Here is a 22629-nt window from a genome sequence, read left to right on the forward strand (position 1 = left end):
CAGGTACACTTATGAAGCACCCTGTGCTTGAACATGGTAATTATTATGGCCAGTCACTAGCACAGAAGTCCAAAAACAAAACTCCACTCATGATCAGATCAGTAACAGTGAGACACCGCAGTGGGCTGCAACGACTAATAAATCTTCCCTGCGGAGAGTGTCAATCAGAGCATGGGACGGACTTTCTACAAACTGAGCTAAATCAAAGGACACCATTTTACGCATGTGGAAACAATCCATCAGTCAAACAAAAACCATACAATTTGGCTTCTGATTTATGGGAAGAAATCTCCTGGAAGAGCACCCATATGTTACAACCTGCAGATATTATGCCTAGGAACAAAGGTAGCTGCCAAAAGCCGTTTATTGTTTAGATGTTTATGCTACATAATAGTAGCAGGCAACATGTGAACACAAAGAGAGGGGGAAGGGTGACAGCAAACAATAACACAAACAAAAGAAAGCTGTAACCCACAGTAGACACACATAAGACCGATACAGAGTTTTGTTACGGTGAGGTGCAGAAACAGAGTATGTAGGCTACTATGTAAACAAAAGATACAAACACAAAAAAAGCTTACTCCAAAGCCCAGCTCCTTTTACAACTCGCGTGCTCAGTTAGCACATACACCAATCAAGTTAACCAAAACGATTTATAACAAACAATAGCCACGCAGAGCACACAGCACAGAGGCGGACTGCTCACATGAAATCACAGCCGTGCACTGGCAAATGTACCGAAGAACTAAATAGACATCAGGAAAAACATATGATTGGAGCAAGCACTCATTGAGAGGGAAGAAGGCAGGACAACTGGTGGGAAGACGTGGAGAGGAGATGGAACACAGAAAGGGAATCCCCGATGAGTACCCAGAAGACATGAATACATTTAACTGGCCAGTGCTGCAATGCTGCATTGCCTTGCAGCAATGGTTGAGCCTGGTTCATCATCATCAAGTTATTTTAACTGCAAACAACTGAACACACAGCGTTCAGATCCAATTCCTGGAACTGAAAATCATGACTATGATGACATAATACAGTCCAGTAAATTCAAGTTTAAGAACAGAATTAACCTTGACCTTTTTATTCCAGATATTGTAGTTTGTCATGTTTCAGCAAAACGTGACAGGCAACATATTGTGTTCAGCCTATAAATAATTTATCTTATTGAGCTTTTGAGCTTTGTCTGTTATTCTGTGCTGTGTGCAACGTAGACCTACCAGCAGTATGTAAGACAATACTTTTTTTAATTATGGGATTTGGGTGTAATGATCTTTTATCAACATTCCTTAGTCAGAGGTTAGATGTAAAAGTCAAAATTTAGATCTAAGTTTGAGTTTTAAAAAGCAAAACTACAGATATTCCTACACATATGGAAGATTTGGCCAATAGCAGCAGAGTATTGAGGACCTAAACTAGGCATCCTCAAGTCCTCCCCAGTACACAGATGCGCTACAGTCTATATTTTGGCTGCACCTACTTATGCATGTGTCATGATTGCAGATAGTAACCCCAAGTTGAAAGAAGTTATTGTTCGTGTAAAACATTTATCTGTTATCAATCTCCGACCGGATTCTCTCAATGCTTTTCACCGATAACTGTCTAAAAATGTTTACTATATGCTAGTTTGCAGGATATGCTGGTGGGCATGGACTGACAGAGACTCTCTGTGTGCTGACAAGGATGCAGATTTATATCTGGATAGCATCCCCATTTGTTTAAATATGATAAGCCAGAGATAAAACTTTCCTACGTACATGACAGAAATGCTCAGTTTGATCATAGATTCTAAAAATAGTGAATGAAATGGACATAACAGTGACTGACATTTTGAAGCCTTGAGTTTGGCATTTTACCAAACCAGTGAGCTGAAAAATACTAAGTCACTGATTATTCTCTGAGGGTTTGTCACCATTACTGACCCCTGGCTGTCACACAGACAGTGACTTTAAATCAAGAGATTTGTTAATATTGCATAAAAGGACAAGATTTGAAAAATGCATATAGCATATGTACCTGATATGAAGATTAAGATTCCTCATGTGTCTCCGTTTCTTGATTAATATTTTCCTTCCAATATTTCTGCACTGTATTTGATGTTAAAACAGCATGGAGATTACTGTGTGAGAAACATTATGAATTGTACAATATTTATTTTCGAGTAACCTAACTAGCGCCACTCTTAAGCCCTTTTCAGTCTATTTTAGAGAAAATGCCAGTTTAGTTATGTTGTGAATGAAAGCAGTAACACTGCAGAGACAAGCATGTAAGGCAGTGGTGGCAGTGACCATGACATAGGCTGCCTAGGACGCCATACTAAGGGTGGCGCCATAATTGCACCCAGAAAAAAGAGTTCAAGTGAATCATCACAAACTAGGCCTAAACAAAGTGTGATATGCAAGTGAAGTGGACATCACAGAACCTTTTTACACCCACCTATCAGCCACAGAGCCAATGGGATACAGAGGAGAGTATATCTACTTCCTCCTCTGTAACCTACACATCTATCTGGTAGTACACTGACCTCATCAACTATACCTGTTACAGCCACAGTCAACCCCCTCTCCTCCTTAATAACCTTGTCTTGTGAAGCTGTCTTATGCAAATTAGGATGTGACTGCGCCTGCACCTGATTGGTTCCTTCTCCAAAGGTGTAGGCGCATAAGTAAAAGCTTGAAAGCCAGGCTGTCCAGATGGACAGGAACGGAACTCTGTTTAGACTTTGATTTATCTTTTGCATTTTGTAATTTACTTGAAATGCTACATGAGACACTAGTTTAGTTAATTTAGTTTTTATATTACAAATCGCACTTCATGCAATCTGTGCCTATGTTAAAGTCACTAGATTTTAGGAGTGCTGTTTAGTTGGTACTTTTGTTTACTGCAAACTTAAGATTTTTTTTCCTCAATTGTTTTCACAAGATAATTTTAATAGCGCTGTTTCTCAAAAAAAACAAACTTTTTTTGGTTGTAATTATTTATTAGATTTTTCACAGCACTCACAAGCCCATCGATAGTTTTCCCCCAACTTCTTGTTGTACACAGTAATCCTTATCCTTAAATAAATAACTTTGACTTACCTTAAACATCAGGATATTTATGTTGCTTCCCTTTCCCCTCACAAGCTGGGTCATAACAACACTACTGAGAAGAGTGTATGTGGACAGAAATAAAATGAAACAAAAAAACTGGGCTGAAAAAGACAGCAGGAGCGCTCTAAAATGAGCAGCGGGCAAAGGTCAACTATAGCATTCTTATGATGCATTCAATGTAGTCCTGTAAAATGTATCTTTTTGTGAGAAATTTGAATAAATAAGCAGTTTAAAGGATACATTTGTTGATATTCTCACACAGTAAATCAAAAAATAGATATTAAACGAGGGAGGGATGTCTCCCTGCCGCTCGCTGTGGCTGACCCAAGATCAATGGTTCCCCCACTTATACTACTTCCCACCACAATTAGCAGGTGCATGCAAGTTTTTTAAACATAAGTAAAACTAAATGGCTGTATTCCCACTGCCACTGAACTAACCACTGGAGAGTGAGTCGGCCTTTGAGTTTGGTTTGAGCTCCTTTGAAGTGTTTGCGGTTTGGAGGATGATGGGCTGGCTCTGTTGGTTCTGTTGTCTTCAAGCTTTCACTCCTCCAACACCTCTTACAGTTTTCAGAGCGCTTGGTCATGGCACCATCTGTACCAGCCCTGTGTCAAAGCTGATTTGCAGCCAGAAACAATGTGCTACAAGTTTGGACAAGTTTGTTTCCCAGTCATACTAGAGATGTATATTCTGGGAGCTTGGAAGGGTGTGATATTTGGACCTGATGAGGAAGGTCAGTCTTGCCTGTGGGATCTTCCACAAGTGGCCAAGGTTATGGCCCTGTTGGTGACTGCCTCCAGGTTTGTCCACCTTCCTTTCTGCTGCTGGCCCAATACTCTGATCTGAAATGTTTCTTCCTCAACTGTGATGACTTTTGAGAACACCAGCTCTTTTCTGTCTTTTTTGAGGCTTTTGACCACATCTTGGTCATCGCCTCAAGGTCTCTACCTGCCTTGCCCTGCTGCAACCATTGACTATTTCCTGATGTCGTAGTTGTCTGACAGTCTATAGCCTAAAGTTGATAGCTATAAAAAGTAAACATGTGTTTTTAAAAAACTGTTTTTCATGTGAGAGTTAGTTAGTTATTTAGTGTAGTGTGTAATTACTTTAAAACAGTTCAGTTATTCTTTAAATGTGTAGATTGATGTGTTTACTCGGCACAGTGGAGGGATAAATGACAACAAAAAAATAATATAATTTACTATATAAAACATTGGTATCAGCTATTGGCCAAATAATTATTTTGCATGTTGTTATCGTTATCAGTACAGAATTTCATAATCAGTGCATTGCCAGTTTAGTTGGAAAGTGAATTTGCACTTTTTAATTATTATTTTGCATTATCACATCTTGTTTTATTGTTTATTCTTCTGATCAAGTTAATTTGTAATTTTTGTGGTATTTAGATTATTAGAGTATTTATTGATTTATTTTTGTTACTAGGGGCACATGTACAATATGTGACTGGAAGCAAATTGCTGGTTTAACTTAGAGGAAGCTCGCCTAAGGCACCAGATATGCTAGAAGAACCACCATTTACCTAGTTAAGGGCTAAGTAATTTCCCTGACTCAGACGTTGATGCAATAAATTACTTATTATTATAAGGGCATGTGTTATACATTAAATCATCAAAGATGATGTCACTCAAGGAAGTGAGATACTCCCGCACAGGAGAAACAGAAACAGAGACAAAAGTCTGAGCATCTAAAAAAAAAAAAGATGACAAAAGTCATAAAAACGCATGTTCTCAAGAGAGAAAAGTACACAGCAGGAAATGAACTGTCAAAGACTCTTTCACAGGCTGAAACATGCAATACTAAAAAAAAGTGGAAGATGGAAAACATTAATCACATATCCTACATTTGGCTGTGGAATGGCAATCAGTTCTTCAATTCTTTGATGTCTGATGTCTGATGTCACACTAACAATATTTTCCCCCACATTTTTTATCCTTTACTTTTTGCCAACACTATTCATAAGAGGCAAACTTAGCTGAGCCATTTGTGATTGGCTGTTGGCTCGTTGATGAAATAAACAAGCAGCTTGCACAATGCAGACTCCACTTTTTGTTACACCTAGGTGATGTTTCGAGCACAACTGCACATCATCAGAATGAAGTTGACACTGCACTGCGCTAACGTACATATACAAAATACAGTGACATGATGCAATCATGTGAAATAACTGTTAGAATCGAAAAAATAGATAAAGCACTCATTTACAAAACAAAACACATCTATAAGCACGCACGCACACATATATACACATGGGTTAAGTTTTCCATGTTAACTTGATCTCTTTCTGTCATCTTTAAAGTATACACAGGACTCTTCAACAGCACACATTCACTGATTCAGTGTTTGTTCTATTTATAATCCCTTTATTTGTTTGTAAAAGTTTGTAAAATTATCTCTTAAGTGAATGCATTACATATAGACTGGAGTATCAGGACCCTATCAAGGGAGAAATAAATCTGAGATTTTCAGAGGTGATATCAGAGGGGGGGAAAATTGACATCCGCCTTTATAACCACAAAGGAAATAAAGGCCATCAGATGATATACAAACTGTGTGAGTCAACAACCAGATAAGCTGTAAAGTAGCAGCTGAAGGTCATGAGGACGTGGGACGTGTTGAACGTGTTGATTAAAACTCACTGACATCACTGACATTACATTAACGTTTAATTTGTGTAATAAAATAGTATCCCATTCAGACCATCTGACAGACACATAACTCAGTTTGGGACTCTCTCTTGATGACACAATTTAGAGAAGCTGCTGTCTGCTGCCCTTCATCTAAAGTGGAAAGACAGAATATTATACCATACATTGGTAGATACCTGAGACTAATGCTTGAATAAAGATATCTTACCAGAAAATGACTTTGATAAAAGTTAAAGTTACTGTTAGAATATTACATTGCGAAAGAGACAGCTATATATCAGTGGATAACATTTTTGAGTGTCACCACCCCCGGACTCCTTGCATCAGAATTTCATATTTTCTGTCTTTAAACATTTGGAAAGTCTAGCCAAGCTGTTTGATAAGTTCATTTTATCCTCATTCAAGTGAGCAGACTGCTAAACCAGATGTAAATTTCCAGAAGTCTCTGGTGTGCCTGCCATGGGCCGCACAGTCCAGAGGTAGTGATCATCCTGGAAAATTTACACCAGCAGCTGGCTTTTTTGCCCTCATGTGCTACTAAGAAACTTACATCCACGGTTGGCTGCTGTTGTCTCATGAAAGAAAACAATATTGTAGCTGGATGGTAATATTTTCATGTTTTCAGAAACATGAACATGCTTTCAGGCTCACAGTGACAACAGTAACTTACACACTGTAAAAATGGCCTGTCAAATTTAAGGCCAAACACCCTAGATTTAAGCATACTTGCAATTAAAAGAAGCAAATTTGGCTGCCAGTGCAGTAAGCAAATTTTGCTTGTTAAGATGTCTTAAAACCAGTAAAACTGTGTGACTCTCATTATAGCCCATAAAATCTTGAAATAAGATCAAAAACACTAATTTCAAGCAATTTATTTAAGCCTAGTTGGACATACTAGTGCTTAAAATAAGGTTTCTATAGACCTGACGTGGATGTTTCCAGACTTGTCTCCTGTATCTAGTTAAAAATAACTACAAAGACAAAGATGCTTAACAAGACCAGGCAAGTGATATTTACTTGAATTAAGTCAAATGATCTTTCCTAGCACTAGATAATCCATTTATACTTAAAACAAGACTAACTAGATTTTTTAATCTAAATATAAGATTATTACACTTGGTTATCTTATATAATCTTAGTTTAGCGTTTTAGCTTGCTAATATTTGATATTTAGCACCATATACACAGAGCGAAGGCTGATTGGAGCTTGGAACAGTTATAAACACTTCATCTTTTACAGATCAGGTCAGATGGCACTTCATACAGACTATTTTTTAAATTTACTGTGACCGTTAACCTCTGACATGTCTGAAAGCTCACCAGAGACCTTTGTGTGGCCCAGAAAGCATTTAACATGCAACACATTGCCTAGCCCTAAGTCTGACTGACTGCAATTAGGTATTTAGGTATTGGGTATTCTTCTTGCAAAAAAAACAAGCATACTTTGTGCTTGTTCGGTTATAAGGTGACAGTCTTTTGCATATTACAGCACCATATAAGCAGTGCTTTGTGACTTACTTCATGTCTTAGCAGCAGTTGCATATGCTTCCAAGATTTCCAAATCCAGTGTACCCTAAAACAGACCTTATTCTTCAGGATGTCAGTGGTATCCAGACTTTTCTGTCTGGGTTGGCATAAGTACAAGTATGCACACTACTGAATAACATACGTAGATTTACCTACATACAAATATCATATGAAGTTTCCATACTTTCCAAATGTTGTTTACATACAAAACAAAACTTTGCACAAGGTCCTGTCATCTGACTGGGCAAAATAGGGCTGGCACATTAGGTTACTCTCTGCACACATCGCTGCAGCATGTGCCGACATGATGTGCTGACACACCTCCTCTCCAGGTGCACACAATCTAACTATTGTTTTTTTTTGTCTCTCACTCCAACATCACTGATGTCTGAGGAGAATGGCTACATTTTAGGACTTGAGCAATCTGATGATGACTCATGATAATGACCCTCGTGATTGTGATCGCTCCTCTCCTTTCTGTAGTCGACTCTAGACACAAGTTTGTTTATGAATGCTTCTGCAAGCAGAGCATGTGATAGCTCAATTGTTTGCTTGATTGTACAGTACTTGATGTGCTATGCCCTATGACTTTGAATGCTCTTTGAATGCTCTTTTGTCAGGTGCTTGGTTTTCAGCAAACTAAATACATTTAGTCTTTTTTACATTCTGTTTTTTCATTTTATATTTTTAAATTGCTTCTATATGTTTATCTCTTATACTATTGAAATTCAATATTTTTATTCTTCCTTTATGTTAGTTGTTTTGCACCAAAAACACCAAGTCACATTCCTTGTATATGTAAATGTACTTAAAACCGGATTCTGATTCTGACTCTGAATCAGTGAAGTTATAACCCATGTGTCAATACAGATAGATGGATGCATTTGAAGTTATTCAGTCAGCTGCTCTTTTGTCAGGTGCTTGGTTTACAGCCAACTTGTGATGGTATCTAATTGTGTCATACATATGAACAATGTGGCTGCTCTGTCCAGCACTTGTTGTTATTACTGCATTGATACCTTAATGCCAACACTGCATCCTCCTCTGTATGTCATGTTTTTAGTATTTTTTAACATAAAGCAATATTATATAGCTTCTAAAAGAAGAACTTTAATCTTCCTCCTCTAAAATATTAAATTATGAATTTATAAGTGATTAATCACAGCATTTCCCCTTTTTATTTTACTCTGGATTTTCATCCGTATAGCCAGTGTTGCCAGATTGGGCTGTTTCCATTGAATGGGGCTGTTTTGGGATGTTTTGGGTTGGGTTGTGCAGGGAAAAATTAGCTTGGGCAAGTGGAGAGAATTTTGGCTTGTTGTCTGTGACTTGAGCAGGTTTTTTATTAAATTAGAATATAATTTCCTAAAATATACTCAAGTAGTACATTTTCTTTCCCCCCAGTCACTCAGCATAAGTCTGTTTCATTTGCTCTTCATTCTGATAAAAGGCAGCTAGTACTGACAAAGTCATCGTAATGTGACCTCTGACCTCACAGTGCCTGCATTGGACCCTGTGAGATACAGTGAACTGTGCTGGTCCGATTTTTTTGGTAGCAAGTTCGCTTGCTTGATAAAGATACGAAAGTAGGGGAAATACAAAAAAACATACCAAAAGGAATGGCAAAAAGGACCCTGAGCTGGAGTCGTGGATAATGCCCTCTTCAGAAGAATCAAAGGTGCATTGCAAATTTTGCAAGACTGACATCAGGGAACATACAAAGACTTACGGAGGAACCAATAAACACAAGTCTTGTTGTTTGCCTATATGCAAGACTTATGCCACGCCAGTGACGAGAAAAGGCAGCTAGAACACAACGAAGATCAGAAACGTCGTGAACTTAGGATAGCAACGTATGTTGCTTATCACACTTCAATCAGTGCTGTGAATGAGTTATCAAATATACTGCAGGATGAAACTGAGCATTTAAAATGCACATAATGAAGTGTACTGCTGTAATTGAATTCATTTTGGCACTGCATTTTAGGCAGGAGCTCAGAGAGGACATTGGTGAGTTCCCTTACTCACTTTACCTGGATGAAACCACTGACATTTTGGTGAACAAACTGCTTTGCATTTGCGTAAAATATTGCTCCACAAAACACAAGTTCATCAGCAATTATTTTGGCCTAGTTGAACTTTCACATGCAGCTGCCAACAGGATTGTGGATGCTTTTATAAATATGGTGGAAATTGCAACCGATGGAACAAGTACCATGGTTGCTTAGCAACATTACGGTTTACGGTCTGCTCAAACAGAAGCATTCTGTTTGGCAATCTGCAATATGGTGGCAATCTGATAAGACAGACCTGTAACTGGTTTGCTCATTCAGCCAAGTGTCATAGCAACTATCTTATGTTGTTTTTCAGACGACTATCTTGAGTATCTTAAGTAACTCTACACATCGTGGTCTAAACTGTCGAGACTTGTAAGCTTTTCCTCTTCAGTAGAGTCAGATGGAGTCACTCAAGAAGATCACTTGAGATGGCAAAGTCGGTTGCAAAGAGTTTACTGCGATCTTTAGCAGCATAACAACAAACTCTAGGAAATAGACTAACTTTCACCCCTAATACATTCACTTTTTTACCCTTCTGGAGGCTCCAGGGAGTCTCCTCCCCCTTTTGTTTCACCGTGTGGCCTTTATTCTAGTGGTATGCGATCCAAACTGTTCTAAATTGTAGTTTTAGGTTCTTTCCAAATCTTCAATTATTTTGTCCTGTCATCTGTATTTCTTTCTCTAATGAGAAAAACAATAAGCAAGCTACATTGTCAGAACATGGCCTTTAATACGCACACACAGAGGCTGCCCAGGTGTACACACACCAGCCGTTACAGAAGCTGGCAACATGGCACAAACACAGAGGCTGTCTGAGTGTATACACACAAGCCAAGAAACTATGGGGTTAGAGACGCATTAAAAAGGATTATTAAACTGTGTGCCATGGAATGGTGATAATGTTTATAGTCAAAAACTAGTATAAAGGCCCAGTCACACTTTAACATATCTACATTTTTATTCTACACTATCCGCTGAAAATGATTTCACTAAGTGCCACTTGTTGGTTTAGCAACAGCTGAACAGAATCCTGGACCAAGAAGGTGCGCTGAAGTTACACTTCAGTCTGGCAGCAAGTACTGAGCACTGTTACTCTGTACGACTCCTGACTAAGTGGGATGTATAGTGACAAGACTAACAGCCTTTACATGCACTTTGTGATGATGCTTCCAGGTTCCAAGTTTGTGTGAAACTCCTTTGCTTTTTTGGCAGGAAATTGGGTCCAGATGTTTGTCCTATTGTTTCTTCCTGATGTGTTATTCGTGAAAACTGCTTTACTTTCATTTTGTGTAACAAGATCGCAGCCTGACTCAAGGAGGAGAAATGGACTGTGAAACCAACGAGCTCTTTGTTTTCGTTTAAAGCCTAACCTTAGCTTTTTACTTACTTTTACTTCTTACTGGTGATGCATTTAGTCTTCAAAATCATAACTAATGTTAATTTGTGAAAATGAACTCGCTGAACAAAATGTTGAAGTATCATAAATGTTTCTTCGCCCCAGAAATTGAAATTTGCTGGCAAGAAAAACTTTGAATATTGCCATATTTAGTGTTAAGATAGAAAGGAACCGAATAACAGTGAATGCATTAGTAAGCCTGCACATATAACTGAGTCAACTTTATGATTATTTTGAAGGATGTGGTGAGGTGCTTTTGAGCTATATATAGCATTTGATAGAGTTAACTGTTTATGTTATTTAGCCGTCCCGTAGGCGATGAAAGAAAATTTACTGGCTTATTGACGTGAGTCAAGTCTAGCGGAAAGTTGTGTCCCCACCACCTCCACAGCTGTCTGAAGAGAATGTCTCTGATCCGATGCAGCTGTGTTTGTCCTCAAGATCGAAAGTGTAAGTTATGATCTATTTATGTCACAACTCTGCCCTGTCATCATCATGATGTAATTAAGAGAGTGGATAGTTAGACCGGAGTAGCCATTATGAGTCAAATGACGATACTATAAATTACTACGCAAAACGAACTCCTATTACTATTAAGTGAGAAAGCACTGTTTAAATAAAGTTGAAGTACAGTTATTACAAAGTTAAATAACTAATAAATATTTTTAAAAAGTAATATGATATAAAAAAGTTTAGTGAAGTGCTTTTGTAATGAAGTTAATTTTTAAAAGACAAAATGTTGGGACTATTTATACTCAGTGTTTTTGATGTAGTCATTATATATAACATTGAGACTGCATGATATGAGAAATATTTGAGATAGTTAAGCAGGGTTAAACATTAAACTATGTGACTTTATTGGACCTTTAAAGCCCCTGTGTGTAGAATCATCACAAAATAATTCTTATAATGTATGTTTTCCTTTGTTGACAAACTTGTATTGATTTGAGCCATTGATTCGTTGTCTCCAGGTTGGATCTGTTTTGTATTTTCATTTGTTTTTTATTTGAATTTTTACCTGAAATAGCACTGTCATTTTCTTGCTTGGCTTTTACTGATGTTGAGTTCTTTAAAGAGGATACTAACTGCAAATAGTAACGATTGTATGTAGCAAAGAGCTTTTAAAAGAATCTGTGTTTCTTATTCATAGTTACAACTTGGACTTGGATGCTAATAGGGCATAAACTGAAGATAATAGTCTCCTCAGTGCATGTTGTGATATGATTCTTTTGTCAATATTAGCATTTTACTTTAACAAAGGAGGGGATTTGGTCTCTACGTCATGTTTTTTTCTCCCATTCTCATTCTTTCATGTATTTCCTGCTTTATTTTGTAACGCATCTCTCCTATTGATTCAGATCCCTACTTCCTGTCCCCATATGTTTCCCACTTATGTCATTGTCTGCCTCGCCCTGATGGATTTAACCTGGGTCCAGTTAACCCTGCTTCTGGTGACAGTTCATCTTTGTGCCTTGCTTGTTTTTTTTAAATCTCTTTTTTAAATCTATTTTGTCTAATCCTAAGCCAAATGCCTAGGGCTGAATGCCTGTCTGTGACCCATGCCCTTTTTTCTGCGGTAAACACTTTTGATTATCCACCTGAACTGTCCCCTGAGTCGTGCACTTGGGGCCGACATCTTTGACCCTGTTTAGATGTGGCATAAACATGCATCTCAGGTGATCACAAGTGGATAGCGCTAAATACAGGTATAAAAGGCTAGCGAGACGTATTTCTGATCCAAGCACTCAAACTGCTTGCTGAGGAGGTCTGGGACATAGTTGACCACATATGTTTTGTAGTATAAACGCAAATGCCATCCTGCTGCATCTCAAACAAAGACTGTCATCAGTACAGGACGTGGTGGTATTTTTGATGATAGCGCTCTTGCTGAGGTGTAACGTGGCCATTCCTTGTTTTGTGCTGTGGGAGGAGAGGCCTTGAATTCCTCTGTCAGTGATACATTTCCAACTGTACTGAAACAACTGTTAGAGTAGCGAGCATGCTACAGAGCAGCTATGAGGGGCAAAAACTAAATCTGAAAACAAGTGCTTAGCTGGAGATGCATGATGGGCACTGAAACACATGCTAATACCATTTAGTAGGCTTGCATGTTTACAGTTGCCTCTCTGTTTAGTTTGTGCTAAATTTAGGCTCTCATGTCTATGTTGCAAACCTTGGTGGTGCTTTTTGTGGTTGGTATAGAAAGGTGATGGCCTATGGCTGCAGGCTCATCGGGAACTCACCAGTCTCTAAACTCTCCTCCCGTCAACTTCTAGCAAGCTGCCAGATAGCCAGGTCAAGGTTTTCAAATGTAAACATCAGTAAACATTGAGTTATAGATGAAGAAAAATGGACATAACCAAACCCCAGACTTTCATGCAGGAGTCCAGTGTTTGCTTCCCATCTGAATGTAATGTTTTTTTTTTTTACACCTTACCATCTGCCCCTTTCCCCTAAACCTAACCATCCAAGCCAGCCTGTGCTTTTGATGATGTCCCAGTGTGGGCTGTGCTGTTGTTGCCTACATATAACCAAGTGCAGTGGTATCCCACCACATGCTTGTGTTCGTATCATGGTAGCAGAATCTCGATCATAAAGAGCAGACGCAGAAGGATACCTAGAGAGTAATAGTGTAATATGTCGACGCTGAGGTCCATTGGAAAGCAGCAATATGTGATGAAAAAGTACTGGCTGTGCAGGAGTGGATGCACTGCAGGGCTGCTGCTTGTGTTGCAGTTGAGCAACCATGGTGTCATCTTGTACAGCTTGGGATGCATCAGTGAATCATTTTCTGTAACTACTTGCCCTTGTAAGGGTCACAAGGGGGCTGGAGCCAATCCCAGCTGTCACCGGGTGGAAGGTGGGGTACACCCTGGACACATATTGCTGATATTGCTGATACATAGACACATAGACAAACAACCATTCACACTCACATTCACACCTAAGGGCACAGAAGGGCCGAACTGGGATTTGAACCAAAGACCCTCTTGCTGTGAGGCAACAGTGCTAACCACAAAGCTAGCGTGCCGCCCAGGCTTGGGATGAGTGCCATGAGTGATTAAAACCATCTGGGAACATTTGCAACTGTAGAGCAACATCAAACACTGTAAGAAGATACATTATCTTGTATAAATACATGTGACAAACGATTGATTGGCCGATTGATTGGCTGACTGACTGACAGATTGATTGATTGATTGAGATAAACAACATGACAGAAACTAACAATGAAAAAGTCTGTGGGATATGATTCACTCCTCATGGGCCTGTGGAAAGTGGGGAATTTTTAAAAAATACTTTATGCGCATGTTTTTCTTAAAAAACAATTCTACTTGTGTGATTTTTGTCCTTAACAATGGAAAGTCCTTCAATTGGAGCCATGTGATGGAAAAACTCCAAAAAGTTTTATGCTGATTCATACTCAAGTGTTTTTGCTGATCTACTGATCTATGTACTTACAGGGAAAAGGGAGCAAGAGAAATGTTTTTGTTTCTTCTCTACCAGGGAGGATACTATGAAGTAAGATTAGGGTCATAGAGAGGTCTGTTGAGTTTAAAGCCAGAATTTCCTGTACTATGAAGGTGGATCCCTTTTGAACTGGCTGGATCGCCATGGTAACTTACATGTCAAACTTAACTTGGTAGGGAGCAGGTTATGTTCTGAGCTTCAGCTTGAAATCAGCTGAAAAGCATCTTTCACAGCTTCTTTGAAGAGTGTCACTCGATAATCAGTGTCGGCATATGAACCAAAAACGTTCATAATACACTTCATGCGACTTGTTAAGCTGTAATGTAACACAAATGCCTCCTAACAAAGTTGCGCATTTACAGTATAGCTATATTGCAAAGCTTTATTTTTCCTCACAGGAGCCTGTAAGTTATCAGTGATGCAGAAAATCTGAGACAGAATATCAGTTACCTCATCAGTTTGTTTGTACTACTGAACTACTGAATGTGTCTGTGGTGTTTTCTGGTCAGTTTGTCCACAGTGGTTCTAAAATAAGTTTTCTATAAAACCATAGATGACATTATATGCTACATTAACAAGTAACTATGTATTTTTTATCAGGATGACGTTAATTTCACAGTAAATGTGATATAATTCCTTCAAATCATGCATACCGTGAAACTCATTTTACTTTGATTTGTCAAAAAACTGAAGTGAATTATACATCTCCTTCATTAGGCCTATGGGACAGTGTCAAACCCAAATAACCTAAATAAATAAAGTGGAGTGATATAACAATAGATCACCTTTATTAACTTGAACATTCACCATACGTCATTTTCTGTCAGCTCTCAGCTATACTGAAGCAACAGTGTCACTTTGTGCTGTAATACTTTTTAATATTCTTCAAAGGGCGGAAATAGGCGGCATGCAATCAATTATTTTTAAGCGTCAAACGGCGCAGTGAATGCACATGGAGTTTGAAGCAGAAAGCCTGGGTTAACATAGAAAGTTGATAACCTCCTCGTGGTACCCTGTTATCTCTGAACGAGGGTGTAATACCTAGACAGTAGTACTGAGTAACACAGGTCTTTCAGCTTTGCCAGTTGTGTAAGCCTGTCAGCACATGTTTATTTTGAAACACTGACGCAGTGTGGAAACACTACAACTCTATCAAAGACTCTGTCGGTGCTACAAGCCATGCAGGGGCTTATCCTTCCATGACAGTTCCTCCTCCTTATCATCATCATCATCATCACCATCATCATTGTCCATGTCATGGCTGGGCTTCTGCTGCCAGATATTCACTTTGCAAGACATCACTTGGGGACATCTGTTTCTGGATTTTTGTGATTCATCCTGGACATAGAGATCCACTAATCTTCAGCGCCCCTACTTTTGCTTAGTGCATGGTCTCAGGAGGCTGGATTTAGGGAGACACCCACCATGCATTGTGAAGAGTTTTCTTGTCCTGATATCAGTGGCCTCTCTTTCTCTCCCCCTCCCCCTCTCTTTCTATATATATATATATATATAGATAGATATATATATATATATATATATATATATATATATAGATAGATAGATAGATAGATAGATAGATAGATAACATCTCCTGTTGCATTTATTATTGATTAATTATAATATCTTGGAGGATTTAAACAATATAAACTTTATTAGTTCCAGACATTGTTTTGTTTACTTTTAAGTGGCAAGATAAGCAGCCATATCAAAGCACAGCAGACAACAGTATTTTCCAACATGAGCACACCATTGTAATTACGAGAATAGGTTACCCAAATAAATGAAATTTTCAAATGTTGTCTGCAACATTGGCACATTTGCTGGACATTTTTTTGCGAAGTTGCTCAGTGCTTTTTTAAAAAAAAAAATCAGTACTTTTCTCTCCTCCACGCTACCTGCGCACTCCAGACCACTAGGCGGCGGTGCAGCTCCTGTAAGCTGCTTCTTCATCCGCCAACAAAGTAAAGACGAAGAAAACAGCCTGCTGCTAATGTTTCTCTGCTGATGCAGCTACTCAGAGGAAACAGTAAGTGTAAAAAATGTATATATTGGCTGTTAATTCAAACACTAGCTCAACTCTCGCTGTAGTCGCTCCTGCTGTGAGGAAAAAAGCGTTGTTTTCGGTCATATCGTGTTGAAATTGTAGCAGCTTTTATCAGTAATCTAGCATTAGCAACACGCCTCCACGAAGATGCTAACTTCTAGTGAAGTTAGCAAACTTAAAGTGGCACCTCTTTGCCAAGTAAATGTATGTTTACTTTGTAGGACAACCTCACCTGCTGCTCTGTAGGCGGATGCATATGATAATCGTTATTTTAAGTGAGTAATATAACATAGGCAAGCAGTTTAAGCGACGTTAACCAACGAAAGTATATTTCTTTATAACATAACGCCATTAAAACACATTAAAGCTAAAACTTAGTGTATCAGCAATGTTAGGAAACGCCGTCAAACAGACTTATTGTATAGGGTTGCATTAAATGATTAAATTAATCAGTCATTTTTTTAAAAGCGAGTCAATCGTAAGTGAACAAGATGAAAGAAAGAAGAAAATGTCAAAAAATAGTGATGTTTCTCCAATACAACACACAACAATAAACACAAACTCAAAGGCTGTTTAATTCATACAGTTAATGTATCTCGTCAATAGCTGATCAAATAAAATACCCAGAAACTATCAATGAAATTACAAGACAAAAATATTAGATTGCTCAAAGTTGATTTCATTTATTCAAGACCATCAAAAAGTATATATCATATATAGTGACTTTTCCCTCCCCTCCTGTAAATAAATACTAAAAAAATACTATTTTTACTTTATATGAAAACATGTAATATTACTTTCAGAAATCAAAACACGTGGTAATGAAGTAGTGTATATGTCCATCAGTGTAACTGCAACTTTTTCTCTTGAGATTGAAATCAAAGAATCATAGTAAGCTAACTGTTTGTATTTGATTAATCCACTTACAAAAAAACAAGAAATCCTTATTTTCTGTTCATAATTTAAACATCTTGGTTATCTGTGTGAGTATAGGCCAAATTCATGTATTTTAAAAAAGACACTTGATGTTTGGAGAGTGTATATTGTTTAGTTAGTGTTAAATTTTGTTCTCCTTAAATTGGGCAGAAAGACTTAAGATGGCAACGCCGGTGTCTGTCCTTCGCCTGCCAAAAGGACCCGACCCCAACAGCCGTGGATTTGACCCCACGTCACCCCGTTTCATCGCTCTCTGTCGTACCTCCATTCCCACCTCTGCTGCCTCGGAGTCAAACGCCGAGCAGCTGCAGATGGAGCAGCATGCACGATCTGTGCTGAGAGAGAGTTTCCTCCGATGTCTCCTCTCCATGAACAACAAGAAGGTTCAGTTTCACATGCACGAGAGGGTGACGGTGGAGGCCACGTTTGGAGCATCTGACATTGACGTGCTGAACTTTCAGGTGTCGGACTTGCACACTCCCATCGGGGTGCAAAAAGAGGCACTGATCAGGAGCCAGGATGTGATTTCTTTCACTTTTGATGCATGAACACTTTGAGGCTTTTGTTTCCTTTTTCTACAGAATGTGACATTTTGGATAAGGGGCACTTGGGGCACTTGTTTGTTGTTGTTTTCACACTTTGAGATAGTTTAGGAAATTGTTATCATTTTTGTAGTATCTGTATTGTTTAGCCGAACTGCTCCGTGTGACTGCTTTCAGAAATCCAACACCGCCAGTCCCACTTTTTAAGCACAAGAGGGCGTCATACGCTCGTGTTTAAACACAAACGTGACTGTTTGCACAATGATTGAGTGATGACAGACTTTTTGGCAAACACTGACCAAGATTTTGATAATGTGATGATGTTTGCTGAAGTCTGCTAGTGTTTTCTGATTATTTTGACCCGCAATAACATCCAGGAAAAAACTGTTATGTAATCCATATGAAGGCTGAGTTGTTACTGTTTATTTCTTTGAATTATAACAGTCCACACCGAGTTCAGAAAATTGTACAACTTAATAGTAATGAAGCATGTAAGACCAGGAAATCAGATAATCAAATTTATATTTATCTTTACATCACAATGTATCAGTTAATCTGTTGTTTCTGCACCATGAGACGTCAGTCTGCTGTCTTCATTTGTGAGATGCAGAAAGAGGGTATTACTGTACTGGTCTTCCATTTGACAAGTTTGCTTTGCACTTTAACGGTGTCTTTTGAGTCGACCACTTCTGTACTCGAATGTCTTGTATTTTATTTGGAAAAATCATCGAGATCCCTGAAAAAGTTCATGTGTGATAAAGATTTTTGCTCGAGAAAAAAGACTTGGAACTGATGTGTGAAATCCTCAGACCATTACATACATCAAGCTATATCATAAGTTACAAGTAGTTTTCATCTTTGCACTTCTTTGAGATAGTCATCTAAAACTAATAGAGTGTATCTTGTTGTCAACAGTATTAACAGTGCATTTCATCAAGCTTAGTCAGTTTCACAATGAATTAATCTGCATCTAGTTTGATAACTGTCAATAATTTTTGAGGAAAATATGCCAAAACATTTAATGCCATCAGCTTTGCAATTTGCTGTTTCATTGTTATTTTTTTGCATCTAGTCATTTTTTGCATCTCTTCGAGGTGGTTGTGCATTTCGTTGTACTTGTAGTCATAAAATGTCTCTGTGATAATTTTGCGTGTAGTTGTTTTGTGTGCGGACGGCACGGTGGTGCAGTTGTTAGCACTGGACCTTCAAAACATGAGGGTTCTGGATTTGAAGCTGCCGGCTGGCTGTGTGGAGTTTGCATGTTCTCCCTGTTGTCAGCAGACTTTTTGTCCACGTTTTCCGGTTTTCTCCCGCAGTCCAAAGGCTAATTGGTCACCCGTAGGTGTGAATGTGAAAAGTTTTCTGTCTCTGTGTATCAGCCCTGTGATTGTCTGGCAACCTTTCAAGGGCTTACCCTGCCCCTCGCCCGATGTCAGACAGGGCTCCAGCGCCCCCGCAACCCTTAAGAGAACAAGTGGTTATAAATAATGACTGAATAGTTGTTTTGTGTTTTCATTAGTTTTGCATCTCTTTGTAGTTCTTTTGCATGTCTGTTGTCATTTTGTGTCTCCGTGATTAGTTTTGCATCTCTTTAGTCATTCTGAGTTTGTGGTCATTTTGCATCTCTGTAGTTGTTTCGCATCTCTTTGTAGTAGCTCTGTGTGTCTATTTGTTTTGCATCTTTAGATGTTTTGTATCTCTTTGTTGTTGTTTGGGGTGTTTTCAGTCATTTTGCATTTCCTTGAGGTTGTGCATTTCTTTGTGGTCATCTCATGTCTCTCTGTAGTCATTCAGTATCTCTTTGTAGTCATTTTGCATCTTGTTTTGCGTCTCATTACGTCTCCTTGAGGTAGTTGTCCATTTCTTTGTCCCTGGAGTTATTTTATGTTTCTTTGAAGTGGATCTGAATGTTTTTGGGGTCATTTAGCATCTTTTGTTAATCATTTGCATCATTCTACAATTGCTTTGTCTCTCTTTGTAGACTGACTTTTCTACAAGAAATGTTAAGTCACTTCAAATGTGGCTTCTTGCATAGGGGCCCCATGACCCTTTAGGCCTGTGCCAAGTTGGGGCCCATTCAGTAGTCCAACCATGAATACAGAACTTCTGTCATATCTGAACTGCTGAACACCAGAAAACACCTGAAGGAACTATAAATGAATTTCGATGTTTCAGTCACAGATCCAAAATATTTATAGAGCGGGGGATATTAACCTGAATCAGAGTAACAGCCCCTCAAATATACCAAGGTCCCTGATGGACCGGGTGCACATCGCATGATTCTTCCCGAATGTCTCAGTAGTTTAACCCAGCCGACACTGAGCCTGCGTCTGATGGCAGCACTGATATTCATTAGTCACTTATTAAAATCCTTGGTCATAAATATGATGCAGAAGAGCAGGATTCATCATTGTTTAGCACCAGCCTCACGGGGAGGGGGAGGAGGGGCATCAATACTATTTAATCTTACTAAAAGGTGTATTTTGCGAGTTCCCAATAAGTCATTTTATTTGAGTGCCATTAGGCGGTCGTGCTGTGCCTGTGTCTCTTTTTGTACCTGAATTATCTGACCACTCAGTGGAGACAGTCATCAATGAGGCAGTGACTCATCCTCCCTCTCTCGCGCTCCCTTTCTCTCCCTGGCTTGCCCTCCCTAATCCAAAATATGACTTAAACCTCGCATGACGTCATCCAGCCCGTGTGATTCAATCAGGAAGCCCTCAAGGACGACCAATGTTAATTTCATATACACAGGCGTGTTCCCTTAGTTCCCACTCTCACCTCTGTGATGAGTGTCCATAACATCAGCAGGAACAGATACTGTACATAAATATGTACATTTACATTACATTAGGTACTTTGCAGACAAGTATTCAAAGCACATGACCAGCTAATGAAATATGAGTAACTGTTCGGATGAAACTGATCAACAATATATACAGTCATTAAATCAGTTCCACTTAAACCAACTACACATTAACCTATGCAGTCTAATGAAGTACTTTTATACGGTCATATTATTACTCAGGTAAAGGATCGGCATACTTTTGAAACAACTCTAAATACATTAACTTATAAATCATTAGTACCCCCTTTAGTTAGTTTCTGAAATTGGAAAATTGTCCTTGCTGCCACCATGTAGAATTAAAAACAACACATAGCAATAAATGAGGACAAAAAATTAAACATAGAATCAACACATACATTTTAAAATCCATAAATACAGGTACAAATAAAGAAAGCAAAGTAAGGGGCAGGATGTACTTACTTATTTTAAAAATAAATAATACTGATTTTATTTTTATTTTTAGCTTCAAATATGATAATGTTTAATGTTATTGCTGCAAAATACAGCTATCACTTATAGGCTCTCACACTTAATGAAATTATTCGCTTTATTCTTTTTTTAAATTTTTTTTTAAATTTCAATTACATATAAAATTACATATAAAATTTCCATTCAACTAAGGCAAGTAATTCTAACATTAACCCAAAAAAGTGCCATGTATGAATTGAAATAAAAAATAATTTTAAAAACAACAAAAAATAGATGAATAACCTATATAAATGTATGTGACCATAGCTCATAGAATTTACTTAATTTACTTTAATAAAGTTGAGTTAATTGCAGTTTATAAATTCTGTGTATTTATATGTTGAATTTAATAAAGTTTATGTAGCTACTGCTAAGAAATGCTCTTTTTAAACTACGTTGACAGAAATACATTGAATATATTAACAGTAATTACCAAAACTGTATTTCAGTAGGTAAGTTCAATGAGCTGTGGTTACAAAAGTGCATGTAGTCTATGTATTTCTGTTTTATTTTGCTTTTTTTAATGTTAGAATAACTCGACTCATGGGATGAAAAATGTAATGTAATTGAATTCGTCAAACCTGGCAGTAGAACAATATTTTCTGAGCGTATTGTGTTTGCTGTCTTTAAATCTGCGAATCAGTATTTTTTAAAAATTTTAACAAAAGATGAAGTGACTGTGCATAGTGTGAAGGGGGCCTCTTCTAGATTGAACGTAAGGAAGATCGTCTAACTCTTGCTTTCTATAGGTCGATGAGTTTTTCAGCATTTTTCAGCTTGTTTTGATTTTGTAGAAGCTTTACTTACTTATTGTGTTTATGTCTTGTTTCTGCTGCCCCCTAGTGGCAAAAAAAATCAGTCAGTGAAGGTTAAACCTAGGCCAGATAAGTCTGCTACGTGTGAATCATAAATGGAAAAAGTTTCATAGTTTATCAAGAGTGTCTCCTGTGTTGGTACACTTGTTTCAGGCCACCACCACAGAGAAATTATATGAATAAGATATGAATGATGTTTTAAAAGGGAATTTTCTAAAGAACGGTCCCTTCTGAGGAGCGCGAGCTGGTGTCATGTTGTCTAATTTGCGGTGGAGCACAGGGACACACTGTCTCAATGTTATCTACTCTTACTGTTTGTCTTTCCTGACAGTCTGCTTTTCCCCGGATTTCAGTGGAAAAACATTCCTGCCTCTTAGTATGCATCTGTATTCGTGCGTGTGTGTTGGTGTGTGTCAGTTACGATGGTACAAGGAATCTGCCCCGTTTAACACCGCTGGCCAACAGGAAGCACATTCCGCTCCTTCCTGTTTGTGGCCCTCTCTCACTTCCTGCTAAGTGTCTGATAACTTACAAAACCACTTAATCACCCTTTTGCCCCAAACTCCTGCCAGCAGATTAAAATAATTGGGCAGTGACCTCACCATCATGTATTTTTAGTGTGTTTCATTATGCACATGATGGAGATAATGATGGCTCACGTGATAACATTCATTTCTATGGAAGAAGAGAATAACTGCAGCAGACTTATATAACACAAATTATAACATTAATGTAAATATGAGTAACTTAAATTACAT

At 38.2% G+C, this 22629-nt stretch overlaps 1 protein-coding gene across 4 annotated transcripts; it reads left to right on the top strand.

Annotated features, from left to right (window-relative positions):
* Positions 1-16155: 16155 nt before the first annotated feature.
* On the top strand, positions 16156-17979 carry gemin7 (gem (nuclear organelle) associated protein 7). 4 transcript variants are annotated; one of them, XM_042487029.1, is made up of 2 exons: positions 16156-16244; positions 17349-17979. In XM_042487029.1, the coding sequence occupies exons 1-2, from the start codon at positions 16223-16225 to the stop codon at positions 17744-17746; spliced, it is 420 nt and encodes a 139-aa protein (XP_042342963.1). In that variant the 5' UTR covers positions 16156-16222; the 3' UTR covers positions 17747-17979. The 4 variants fall into 4 exon arrangements, with proteins under 4 accessions (XP_042342963.1, XP_042342964.1, XP_042342966.1 ...); XM_042487030.1 differs by having other exon boundaries at positions 16157-16259; XM_042487032.1 differs by having other exon boundaries at positions 16157-16259; positions 17353-17979.
* Positions 17980-22629: the final 4650 nt, after the last annotated feature.

This window comes from Plectropomus leopardus, chromosome 5, assembly GCF_008729295.1.
Source record: "Plectropomus leopardus isolate mb chromosome 5, YSFRI_Pleo_2.0, whole genome shotgun sequence".
NCBI lineage: Eukaryota > Metazoa > Chordata > Actinopteri > Perciformes > Serranidae > Plectropomus > Plectropomus leopardus.